Source organism: Seriola aureovittata, chromosome 10, assembly GCF_021018895.1.
Source record: "Seriola aureovittata isolate HTS-2021-v1 ecotype China chromosome 10, ASM2101889v1, whole genome shotgun sequence".
Lineage (NCBI taxonomy): Eukaryota > Metazoa > Chordata > Actinopteri > Carangiformes > Carangidae > Seriola > Seriola aureovittata.
The window spans coordinates 6,520,363-6,534,015 of record NC_079373.1 but is presented as its reverse complement, the minus strand read 5'-3'; the positions used below and the strand labels follow the sequence as shown (position 1 = coordinate 6,534,015).

Here is a 13,653-nt window from a genome sequence, read left to right as displayed (position 1 = left end):
TCTGGCTCCAGCCTGATGAATGTCATGATTCCTGCCACAGGAAACACTCACCACAGCCTCTTGCAGTGGATTAGGACAGTTTATGAAGGAGGAGACGCGAAACACTTCACAGTGAACAATCTTACTTTGAGTTTAATTCCCCCAGTTGGGAAATTTTGCAACAGTAAATCATGACTTTTGTCGCTCATCAGGTAAGTGACATGAGCAGTGATTTGTCTGGGTGCAGATGCGGTTTTCAGCTTGAATCATGTGGTCTGCGTTGCACTGACAGGAGTCCACAGTGACCACATCAAGGTTTGCCCTCAGCTTGCAGAGTTGCCACAGAAACGCAAACAGACAATGGGAACAGGAACTGAGATTAAAATACGACTTTGTTTGTCAGCAGAGGTGCAGGATGATCAAACAAATCTCTCTCTCTCTCTCTGTCTATCGACATGCAACATGAGAAAACATGAAACACACCTGCATCCTGAAGCTGTTACTGTAAGATACAGAGGCAGGTGCTGTGGACGGGAAATGTTTTTTCTTGGGTCCTTTTTCACATTTTCAATTCAAGAAGCAGCAGCTAAAACATATTATGTTAGATAAGAGTATAATCTCAGTCTAGACAGAATAATCTCATCTTTTTGCTTCACGCTGAATGACTTTCATCAATAGCAGATTCACACAAGGCGCTGTAAATAAACATCTTTGCTTTCATATTTGTACAGTACAATTCATACAACATGTTTACACGGCCTTTACTACACACTGAAGTGAATGTGGCCACACATGAAAGCCAAAGTGAACGCTGTAGCAGTCAGATAGGAGGCTGAACAGCAGGAGGGCACTGCATCATGGTTTTTCCATTGCCTTTTGAATGTCTCCATCTGGTGGTGGAGATATTGTAGTGACAGAAATACTGCCATGCTCAGATGAAAGGACACACACCTCCCAGAGCCAGTGTACGACTCATGCATGTGTTGCAGAAAAACTATTTCATTTGGCCCGAACAATCGTTTTTATTCTCTCGACTTTGTGTTCGAAAAAGACGAACGTGATGAAATGTTGCAGGAACTTAGGTTAGAAGTTTATAAATTGTACTTACCATCAAAATAATTTAGTAAAGGTACACACCCTACATTTTGTTAAGGTGCTTAATTAGATTCCACAAACCCCCCCCCCCCCCATTGGCATTATAACTACGTCAGAGAGAAAACCTTTCAATCTGAAATCTAACATTCTGGAAACATCCATTGATGCAGCTTCAAACTGAAGAAAATAACTAAATAAAATAAATAACTCTCTTGACGTGCAGGAACTTCCTCATCTTTAAGATACAGAGATGGACGTCTGCTGAGAAAAGGGATGAGCAAGTTCTTAAACTTTACCATGAAAGAAAAGTCAAATTGAAACACTTGAGATTTCAGGTTTCTCTGGAGTTTAAAAGAGAAAAAAAAAAAAAAAAAAAAAATCACAGAGATCTGGTCGATGTTCCAAACCACTGAAATGATTAATATGTTTCCAGTTTTAGTATGGTCACTGTAAATAATTTAAAGGCTCATTGTCAGCCCAAGGCTTGAGGATGGTTCTTTTTTTTTTTTTTTGCTGAAATCTGTGACACACTTGAATCAGTTCAGGTCCAAAATGAGTGGAAAAAAAGGCTTTCACTGCACAAGCTATTCTTCATCCTAAAATCATAACTCACATATGTAATAAAGAATCGAGCGACAGTGAAATAGACTTTAAAAATGACTAAAAATGCGTAAAAAAATCTACTAAAGTAATGACTGACCTCCCTTTTACAATCCGTCCAGTTCCAACAGTTTCTAGTGATTTTCCCACTGCAGGGTCAAATCAAGCAAAACCACAGCACCAAGAAGACAATGGCAAAAGTTTATCTATAAAAACATATATTTATTGTTCTGTTACTGTTGGTTAACTTGATCAACAATAAATGGCGGCAGGCCAGGAGACATACTGTACACATATCAATAGAAAGCCACGGAGAGCTTCTGTTTTTCTGTTCAGTGGCAATTAACAATGCAGAGAGAAAAACCAGAGCAAAGAGAGAAAGAGAGGGCGAAAGAAGCAACATGTGCTGCAAGTCGTACAGCTGACGGATGCTGGGTTTTAACGGTGCGTCGTCCTTCAGCCTCTTCTCAAAGTGGTTCATCTCCTAAGCAGGTAATTTTTTCTTTTTTCTTTACAAGGGGGGGTAAAAATACTGTACATTGTTCTGTATAATAATGCAATTGAAGAATAAGATCTTTTTCATTTATCCTTTGTTCAGGACAGTGATAACTACTCACCTTTTTCTTCCCCCAGAACGAGCGAGGTTGAAGAAAGTCAAGTAAAGCTTTAAAAATGAATAAATGATAATTAGACTCTAAAGACAGAAATACAGGTGCTCCGTACTCGACAAAATAGTGTGTGGATTAAAATAGATAAAGGTTATATATATTTATACTATATATAATATATAAAGGCTTAAATCTCTAAATACAAGGACAGCCACCAGTGCCGTCCACACACATTCCTCAGTACACAAACCAACAAACTCACACCTGCTTTGCTCATTTTCACTCCGTGGACCATTAAGTCTTGTTCTGTACATCTGCAGTAAAACAAACACAGGATCCTGCGCCCCCCCCATCCCCCCCGTGACTAACTGAACTGCTGGATATGAAAAAAAAAACTTAATCAGAGCAAAATGAAGTGAACGTGTAGATGCGAAGCCTTTCTGCAGTGTCAGTTTGAAAAGTATAGTTCTGAATTCAAGGTGTTTGCTCATCATAACCACAAATTAACCCATGTGCATGTAACTCGCAAAGTTTCTTTTATGGGGAAGCTGAGGCTTGTGTCGCTTCCACTGACCCCAGGCGGGAAGGTGCTGATCAATAACACACAGCTCATTTAATTAAAGCAGAACAGATCGTTTGAGTGACAAGCAGGGAGCATCAAGACAGGATGTGCTGCCAGAGAACTACAGGAGGACGGGAAACTAGGCCGGAGGAATGGAAGTCCCAGTGGTTGAGTAGTTTCTCTGCGAGGTTGATTATTACACAAAGAGTTTAAATGTGAAACAAAGTGGTTCAGTTGGAAGATGAGTGTGTTCGGGAGCCGACGAGACCAGAGTCCAAATGTCTGTTTCAGTCCAGGCAAAACATTTACATTCCACACGCTGCAAAACAAATCAAATCCAGTTCCTCAAATTCACGGGAACTTTTCTCAGTCTCTCCTGCATCATTATCATCATCACCATCATCAATCATCATCATCATCATGTCTTCAGTCTCCATCGAGGAGCACCGACGTTCAGACTGAATGTGCAAAAGTCATCTGTAACGCAGAACCGTTCGAAAACTACTTGACAAAAACAACACAATAGACAAAAGAAGAACTTTTTGCAGTCCCTGAAACGTCTCCGTCTCCTCTCCACCGTGAGAAGTTCTTCACACCGAGATTCACTTTGTTTCTAAAGTTGCAGGATTTAACTGAAACGAATCAGTTTATGTGCCACAAAACTAATGGAAGAGAGGATTAGTAAAAGACTGCATAATGTCATAACAACGTTCATCCACCGTTACCTCCAAGAGGACATAACAAAAAGATAATAATTGCACATACTCCGACGAGAAACCAAACCCACAGTCGGGGCAGTTGTGTCCCATTTTAGCTTCAAAGCGTCTCAAACTTGTTAACTGTGCTCTGAAAACTGCTAAACCAAAATTAGCTCAAGCTCAGTGTTCATCACCTCCCTCATCCGAAGCCCAGTTAAGAAGTGTGAAGTATGGTGTGATGCAACAGCATTGTTTGTAATGTTTGTTAAAAAATTCAACTCCTGGTTGGCTTTTGAATTTTTAAACCATAAACTGTGACATTTCACTGATCTGAAGGGAGTCTGTGCAAACACTGGGACTAACCAATCAAAAATCTAGTTACTGTTAAATCATGTCTTACTGTGTTTTGTAATAAACTGAAATAAACATCTCTGGTTTAAATGTGCAGAAGTATCTTTAAAGCCTCCAAATGGACCGTCTGTGGCAGATCTTTGGCTTCAGTGGAAAAACACATTTCATCAGTCAAGATTAAAAAAATTATATATCACCCTGTTTAGATTTGATTTTGGAGACAAATCCATCATCGGGAAGTTTGTTTTCCTTTATTCCCCACTGCCTTCATTTCAAATGATCTCCCTTAATTTCACTTAAAGATTTCAAATCTGCATCTTTTCAAGAGTGAATTGTTGCTTCAAAAAAACAAAAACAACTCTATGTGATAAGGGCCTAAATAATTGGGATAAAAAACTTCTGATGCCATCTCAACTTTCCTCCAAAAATCTAACCGCGGCGTATCTTTAGATGTCTGGTGAAACTTGTGTGAAATATTCATGTGTAATGATATAAAACCTTGAATTTATTCCATTTGACACACTCTTCAATTAAGCACAGAGGCAGCTGCCTTGCAAACTGTATCTAATATACAGAGCTGATAAGTCTGTGGTCTTTAAGAACGTGGCTGAAAAAAAAAGAAAAATCTAGAGTCCCTCACACATCTCTCCAGTCCAGCTCTGGTTTCCTTTCCTAACATATGCGAGAAGTGAAAAGCTACAGACACAGATTGACTGAACGTCTACCGCTTCACTCCCACGAGCCAAAATGAAATCAACTTGCTCTAATGTTTCAGTTTGTCTTGGGCTGGATTTGAGGACGATGTCAGACAGCCACTTAATTTGTCGGACTCCTGAGCATCGTGCGGTTGCTAATCTTGTTGCTATGAATAACCCTGGTCATGAAGCTGTTTGATGGGAACACGGCCTCTCGCTCTGTGGATTGATTTGTCCATGAAGAAAACACAGACATTGCACAACCAGCTGATTAGTTTTAGGTGAGCCCTGTGGCTGCTGCAACAACAAAGCTGACTATTAGCTTACATCACACTTTAACGTCAGCAGAGGGACCACACGGGGGAAGTTGGATCTGTTGCCATAGTAACAGTTGGGAAGAGGAACTCAGAGTGGCTGTGACTGAGTCAGGTGGAAGGTGTGTGCTAGATGTGTTTGGGTCTGAGTTTGGTTCTGTGCTGGGTGCGCCGGCTGGTTCTGGTTCTGGGACTGAGGATGTGGCTGCGGCTGCTGCAGGATGTGCACCACCCGGCTCAGGGTGTCTGTGGTGGCGAACGCCAGATATTGGCAGCACAGCCAGTCCTCCAGGCTCACGCCGCAAGCCGTGTCCAGCGAGCGCTCCGCAAACTTGATCATCATCAGTGTCCGCTTCAGGTCCAGCCAGTTCTGGAGGGTGGCCTCACGCTGGCTGGAAGTGGCCCCTGACATGGGGCCTGTGCTGCTGCAGCCCAGAGCCTGGAACAAGTCCTCCCGAGGGCCCCAGAGGAGGCACTGCAGGCAGGCGCGGGCCTCGGACATCCGGATCCTTTCAGAGGGGTTGACGGTGAGCAGTAACCTGGCCAGCTGCTGCAGGCCCTGTGAGTAGAGCGATCTGACCGGCAGCGGCGGCAGGTCCGCCCAGGTGTACTCGATCTCCTTAAGCTCCGGTGTCTCCTCAAAGGGGTTGGGCCGGTGCAGCATCTCGTAGATGAGAATCCCAGTCTGAAACTCGTCACATTTGCGGTACTGAGTAGCTGTGACGATTTCAGGTGCCAGGCGGGACTGGTCGCGCAGTGTACCAGGGTCAGCTGTCATGAGAGCGCTCTTCTGCTTTGCTTGGGAAAAGTTACTGATGATGAGGCGGGCGGGGCACGTGGCGTTGGCAGCGGCAGCGGCAGCACCGGCAGAGGTGGCACCAGAGCTGCTGCTGTTGCTGTTGTTGTTGGGCTCGAGTAAGTCCAGATTCCAGGGGCTGCCGGGCTGGCAGTTGACCAGCAGCAGGTTTTCCAGTCGCAGGTCACAGTGGGTCACGTGATAAGGTTTCATGTGCTCCAGGCCGGAGCACAGCTGGAGCAGGAGGAGACAGACCTGACGCTCGTACAGCTCCGGGTTATGAGTGTGTCGGGCCACACCTTCTCGGACAAAGTCCGCCACCGTCTGGAAGGGCACCTCACGTGTGATGACCACCACTCGGCTCCGCAAGCGACCGGCAGTGTTCATGTGACCTGCTGCTGGGGTTTCATCTAATTTACCATTTGGAGCTTTGGAGTCTGTCGTCTTGGATTCCGGCTTAGCTTCTTTCTCTTTCTCCTTCAGCCCGTTTACGTCTTCCTCCTCTTCCTCTTCCTCCTCCTCATCTTCTTCCTCTTCCCAGGGCAGCAGGCGGGCGGGGACGTCAGCCAGGAAGTGTCCGCAGTCCTGCTGGATGTTGAAGTGCACAGCCAGGCTCTGTCTCACTGCAAGGCTGTGGAAAAACTGCTGCTGGGTCTCCTTCACTTTGCTCCGACAGATCTAGATAAACAAAGAAAGAGAAAAGAACGTGAACATTGATGCAAGTTTTGTTTTTGAGCTGAGACACTACTGTAGGATTAACAATCTGCGAAAATACAAATAAAGACTGGAGATATTCTATAAATTTGTTTTTGTCAAGAAAAACCATGACAAGGTTTGTGAACCATGATATGTTATTCTTATGTGATATTCAATATGGTTTTTATTCTAAATTTAAAGTTTTACATCTTCAGTAGGGATAAATGGGTTTGGGGCTGTGGCAGACAGAGGAGGGAAGTCAGAGAGTACTCAAGGACAGACTAACACATCAATGTTAATATGGTTGCCAACAACTTTTTAAATATAAAAGGCGATGTTAGTATCTTTCTTTATCTTTATCTTTATTAATTAAAATAAAATAAAATAAACTCTACTAGCAACAGAAATTGCCCCTCGACTGCCCTGGGAGACTTTTAAACAAACTGTAACCTTCTGCATCATCAGGAACAAAACACACCCATTTAGCAAAGAATGCACTGGAGGACTCAAAGATCAAAGATGTTTTCTGTTTCTTTCAAAACTCTCTGTCCCGCTCACTCTCTCCAGAACATTTCAGCTCATGCCGTTAATGATGCACTGTATAGAGCTGAGAGAAGCAGATAGCAGACTCCAGGCTGTCATAGACAGCAGGGAGAGGGTGTCACTGTCTCCTAAACCACAGTGACAGCCTCTGCAGCTCGCTGTCTCTCCACACTTTGATCACAGCACAGAGGAGAAGCCAAGTCAAGGATAGGATCAGTCTCTGCAGACGCAACAACAGGCACTAAAATACCAACGAAGGGAAAGAAGTCATGATACATTACTAAGGCTTTTAAAGGTGAACAATGAACAACTTTTTTCAAATTAATAATTAATAGCGATCTTTCCGGTTCACTTTTTTGACATGATCAACATGAGTAAACATATCACTGTCAAAATATAGTTTGAAAGTAATGTGTAGATTCAGAATTAATTTACTGACCCAGGATATAATATAATATTAAGGAAGTAAATGACCTTCATCTGGGACCTTGAGGTTGAATTTGGTTCAGAATTGTTGTTTATCGGTTTTGTGTGTTTAGCTTATTTCTCTCATAAGAAAAAGGACTTCAACGTGCAGACGGACAGTGAAACACCTCTGCAGCGCTGCATGTCAATTTTCTTGAAAATCTTGATTTGAAAAAATTATGCAGAGCATAAAATCAAACAACCATCAGTATTATATATAGCAATATTACATACATTTTGTCAAAACTAACTTACAATCTTTTGTGCAACTGACTTATATTTACATACGCCACATTGGGAGCATTATGGGGTTTGGTGTCTTGCTAAAAGACACTTGCCAGGAATCAAACCAATAACCAATTACCCTATGATTGAGCTACAGTCACTGTTGATATGAATCACGACATGGCGTATGTACGAAAAATTACACATAACTGAGACCAAATTATTAATGTAGTGAACTACATTGTGCTTTTAGACGAAACAAGTCACAAGAGTCATAAAAAAGTAATTTTGTAAGTTTTAAATTACATTTCCCTTGGAACTGTTAATTTGGACAACATATTTTTGTAAAGCAAAATCATATTATCATCAGGATTAAAAGTTCATACATAATAATATTGAATCATAGCCCTGCTATAGGTGTTTGTCTTTGAGTAACATGTAGTGCAACCCTGAACTTATCTAGTCTATGCAAATGTCTGAATCAGTTGGACCGGACATTTAACGGACTTTAGCCTTGCCAGCCCTAATAAAAAGTCCATGTAATGTCCAATCGAGCCGATGTGTGAACTGAGCAGGCCATTGTAAGCGAGTGGGCGTGTTGGTGACGTTTCTGTCCTGCCTGCCTCCTGCACGCTCTGCCCAGGCGCCGCCGCTCGCCTAAACCAAAGGTGAGAACCGTCAGACACGGACAATCTCCTGCTGTGTGCTACAGGTGTGACAGGCCAACTATATTACAACTACAACAATGTCTGGACCTGATTCTCCTGATACTGTCCAGAGTTCATATGAGAATATGGCTCTGAACAAGGCTGCAATAAAACCTTGTGTGTGTGTGTGTGTGTGTGTGTGTGTGGCTTTTTATGACTGCTACTACCTCAATCATTTCACTTTATTACTTCCAAGACCGACTTTAAACTTGGTGCACTTTGGCATAATTTATGCACAGTATATTAGATTGTCATGTGGAATGAAAACGCTGCACCAGTGAAGACACTGTGCAGCTCTGTAGGAATGTACAATGTTCACTGGATGTTTGTTTAGACATGTTGGCTGAGACTACAGCTGCCTACTGATCATTCTTTGAAAACATCTATAGGCTTTTCACGGTTTAGAAACCACATTCTGCAGAAGTGTTGCCGGTTGTGACACAGAGCTCCAGGTCGACATTTCAGGGACACCGTGAAGCTTAAAAGCACACCGAGTCACTTGCCGAATTCATCTGAGAGTTAGGACTTCACACAGACATGCTAAAGGTGGATTATGAATAATTAGCGCCGCATTAAAAATATCACAGCGTGCAAAATCTCATTTGCAGGAGGATCAGCTCCATGTACGGGAGTTAAGGGAGGCAGGAGTGCAACTGGGCCACATTAAAATGGAGAGTTGGGGAAAGTTTAATTGGGAAGTGTTTGTGTTCTGCTGCTTCTGCTGCTCCTGATTCCCTTATTTATGGATGAGCATCATAAAAAAACAGGACTTTCTCTTGAGCTTGCTGCTAATATGAAGGCGAAGCTTTGAAGTGCTGTGGAGCATAGAGAGTTTCATATCCTGTGAATAATGCAACCTTCATCCATATCTGCTTTGTATTTAGCTTCAGAACTCTTCCAGCAAGCTCTGCCCCCAACCCCCACACCCCCCTCTACTCTGTCTTTCTTTCTCTCTCTCTCACACACACACACACACACACACACACACACACACACACACACACACACACACACACACACACACACACACACACACACACACAGTAAGAAAAAACTGCTACCCTCACACAATTGTGTATATATATATGTATAAAAAAAAACCAAACACATTCACACATGTCTTATTGCACAAGGTTGTGCCCTAAAGGCTCAAAGTTTAAGTGCTAATATTTCAGCACAAACACAATCCGCCACCTCAGCTAAGCGAGTGGGAGGAGAAAATACAAGGATTTAATAAATCTGCCGAAAGGACAGCGATCACCAGACTCCAAATTCATCTAAAAGCCTTTTCGACGCTGGGAGACTGCAAAGCAAGGACGCCAAAACATACACAGACACACAAAAAAATATATTCAAAGGGTGAAAATAAAATATTTGTTGTAAGATTCTTGTAAAGGTATATATTATAGAATGCAGCTTTTCTGAGGTGTAGGCCCATAAGGAGGAGCTGTATATAATTTGACAGAGATGTGAGACAAACTAGCTCAGTTTGTGCAGTCAGTCAGTGTTACATGGTCATACCTTGATTAAAAATTTAAAATTTTACATGCAATGTATGGCATTTAGTATGACTTTGCATAAAGTTCTCTAAATGAAGTCATTATTATATCAATGCTATCAAAACAGACAGTCTGTGACTCTTATAGTCACATCTATCCGGTTCAGCAGATATTCCATTTCTCACAGTGGAGAAGCTGAAACAAGAAAAGTTGTAACTGATTATCAAAATGATTATTTCATCTACAAGTTAATGATACATTTTCTGCCAATTCACTCGTTTAATCAACTAATCACTGCAGTTATACAGCACACCACTAAATTATTTCACCGGAATTAATTAATCTAGACACAAGCAAAAAAAAAAAAAAAAAAAATCAAAGGTGCATCCTGTGGTAAATTTCAGTAAGCTTAAAAGAGGTTTAATTACATCTCCCCAGCGTCCAAATACGAGGAAAACATTTTATCTTTAGTATCCTCCGCCTGGCAAAAGTCAAACAGTATTATACTGTGCATCAAAGCAGAAGTGGTAACTTGGCAGGAGAAACTGATCTATAAACAGAACTGGACATCTCACCTTGATGGCGTAGTTGACCAGTGGGTCCTTGGCGTAGGAAGCAGTGTAGTAAACAGCATCCCCCGCCTCGCAGCAGGGTTTCCCAGTGGTCAGCCTGAAGTGGGACCAGCTGTCAGTGCCAAATCTCAAGTGATCCTTCTGGCCAGCCATGAAACGGTCCTCACACTTTGCTGCCAGCTTCCGCAGCGTGTCTGTGTGGAGACCCCGAATCCTGCCCACCACCTCATCCCAGCTGTCCAAACCCCTGTAAAGAGCAGGTCTCTGGGGTTTGGAGCCTCCTCCTCCTCCGGCAACACCACCTCTGCCTGTCGTCCGACCCCTTCCAGCCAGAGACTCTGTACTTGGGTAGGCCCTCCTCTCTCTGCCAGTGGTGCCACCGGGTGCAGCAGATGCAGGCTGAGGAACCAGGGAGGACGGGCTGTTAGTCGGGCGGCCCTTGTTGGTGGCCGCGGCAACTGATGGCCTCTCTAGGGAGTCACCGCTTTCATGGTTGTGGGGCCGATGAGGCTCGGAGCTGAGAGAGGAGCTCTGACTAGCTGTCTCCCAGGTGGAGTCCAAGTCGTACAGAGGGTTGGCCACACTTAGATTGGTGCCCCCAGGTTTAGCCTCAGCCCGAGGTCTCAGGGCTCCCTGCATTGGCTCTTTGCCTCCCAGGCTGGGTTCAGTACTGGATCGAGGTACAGCCTTCTTAGGTAGTGGTGGTGGTGTGGCCTTGGGGGCTGGCTGGTCAGCGAGGCCGTCCAGGTCGATGGAGGCCAAGGTGTCGTTGGATGCCTTGGTGTTGCGTGGTTGTTTCAGTGGTATCATGTTGGCTCTGGATTGACCTGGAACAGAGGGAAGATAACACCATGTTTTCAGTGTGAATAAGAATCAATGAAATTCAAACTGATGAAGTGCTAAAACCACTGCACCATATAAAACTGAGTGGAGAGGATAATGCGATACACATAGTTGCTTCAAACAGCTTTAAAGGTCTCATATTGAATAAAGTGAAATTTCCATGTGTTTTTTGATTTCAAAGCAGGTCTGGAAGAATACTCAAATAAATTCACATGCTGTGAAAGTATCAAAGCGCTAAGTCCACAGTTAAATACACACAGCCTGTATTCAGAAACTGAGCCTTAAAACCAGCCGTCAGGACTTCTGGAACTTGTGATGTTACAACAGTCACTGCTCTCATCCATGCCCCAAGCCCTGCGCACCTGGACTCACCATGCAACTTTGCAGGATTTGTGAGTGTTTACCTGAAATCTGCTATATTTTTATTCGATCACTCATAAAACAGTCAGAAAAATCAGAAAAGAGGCTCAGATCCTCTCCTCTGATTGGCTCACCGACCTGTTGTTGCTAGAGTTCCAGAGAGAGGCCTGAGAGAGGAGATGTAAAACTACACCGAGATGGTTTTTGGTTCTTAAAACCACAAATATATCTTCTCATGGATCAAAACGTCAAATAAATCACTGGAAAAGTGTAAAATATGGGACTTTTATCTGCACCTCAGTGCTGTACATAAGTACAATTTGAGTACTTCCATTTTCTGGTACTATATAGTTTTACTCTACTACATTTCAGAGGGAAATATTGTTGCCTACTTTTTACTCCACTACATTCATTCGACAGCTACAGATACTAGTTATCTCACTGCAGACTGAGATTTTACAAACAAAAGAAAAACATCTTATATATAAAAGAAAGCACTGATATACAAGTAAGCTTACAAGTCATAATGTAACTAAATATAATATGAATGTAATGTAAATAGCTACTTTTACTTAAGCAGAGCTTATTAATACGTCTTCCACCACTGGCAGGATGTGTTCAATTATACCAAAGAAATAAAATAAGCTAAACATCTAAACTAGGTGAGTTAGCCACTTGTTGCCGTTTATTTAAGTTTTTTAGATTTTACTTTCAAGTTTTGATGCTTTCATTAATTTCCCTGAGGGCAGACGATCAAAAAGGCAAGTGATTCAGCACTTAAAAGGTTGTTTTTGTGAAAATAGCTTCTGATGCTCTGAAAAAAAAAAGGAATTTCTAAAAGATAAAACTGCAGATAAAGATAAAACAGGGATCAAATATGATTTATAGTTATCACAGAATGTGACTTTTACAATAATCAAACCAGAGTAAAAATGACACCTGCAATACAAATCACTCAACACTTTCACCACCAGCTTGTCTACCGCTACTTGTTCCTCCCCCACAGTGTTTCCAGCCTCCCACCGGCCTGCTGCCTCTCATGAGGACGAGAGGGTGACACAAGGTTGTGTGCTGCGGCACGTGAGGTGACTGGTGGCCCCGAGGAGAATTCAAGCCAGAGAGCAGCTGGGCACAAGTTATCCCTGCAACCATCCAGCTGCCCGACTCAATCTGCAGCTCTGTTCTGCAGTGAGGCTTAAAGAGGCAGCATGGAGGGCACATTTATCAGTGACTTGAAGTGACCTTATTTTTCTGGGATGGTGGTGGGAGGGAATTGGAGGGTTGAGGGGTTGATTGGACTCCCCTCCCCATGTTCTCTGGAGATGAGGACCATGGAGGCAGATGGGTCAGACAAAAGTGTCTGATAAGATGAAAAGAACAAAGGACTTGTGCCTCTTGTATGATGGGAATGAAACAGCCTGATGGTTTTAACTGAGTGGGTGTACAAGGTCACTGACAAGCCTTCTGCTCAGCTTTTTAACCAGGGGACAACCCAATTTATTTGGAGGACCACGAAGGGAGGCTGCCACCCCTACGGTAAAGGAATGTGCTTGAACACACAGTCCTACTGCTAATGATTACAAATTCTCATCAAACGGTATGAATAACTCCTCACGTGTGCTTCATGCTGCCATCATTTTAAGTAAGCAGGAGAAGCCTTAAGAAAGAGCAGTCAGGATAAAGTAAATGAGTCTTGTTAATCCTCCCTGGAATGAGTATATTTAATGTGTTCCTCCACCAATCTGCAGTAATCCATCCAAGAAAACAACCGTCTCTTTCCATCTTTTATCTTTTATGGCAGCAAGCTGCCTGTGACTTAACTTTATTACATAAGACTCACCCAGTTTGCGACTGTCACTTCACTTCAAGAATAAACTCTGAGTTGGCAGTTTATTAGGTACACCTGGCTAGATCGAAAATGTTTCATTTGCAGATTATTTGTTTGATCAAATTTTTTTGTCGATGAAATGTAAAAATACCGAAAAATATCCATCAAAGCTTCTCAAAAAATTCAGTTTACAGTTTTAATGTTTGAAATTTATGCT

At 42.8% G+C, this 13,653-nt stretch overlaps 1 protein-coding gene across 2 annotated transcripts in view; it reads right to left on the bottom strand.

Moving 5' to 3' along the window:
* Positions 1 to 1,875: 1,875 nt before the first annotated feature.
* peak1 (pseudopodium-enriched atypical kinase 1) overlaps positions 1,876 to 13,653 on the bottom strand; it is a 101,000-nt gene continuing 89,222 nt past the window's right edge. For both annotated transcript variants that reach the window (XM_056386384.1, XM_056386385.1), the window contains 2 exons: positions 10,409 to 11,232; positions 1,876 to 6,376 (listed from right to left, as the gene is read on the bottom strand). In XM_056386384.1, coding sequence (XP_056242359.1) covers positions 4,994 to 6,376; positions 10,409 to 11,232 — 2,207 coding nt within the window. In that variant the 3' untranslated portion in view covers positions 1,876 to 4,993. The remainder of the gene's footprint in view (positions 6,377 to 10,408; positions 11,233 to 13,653) is intronic.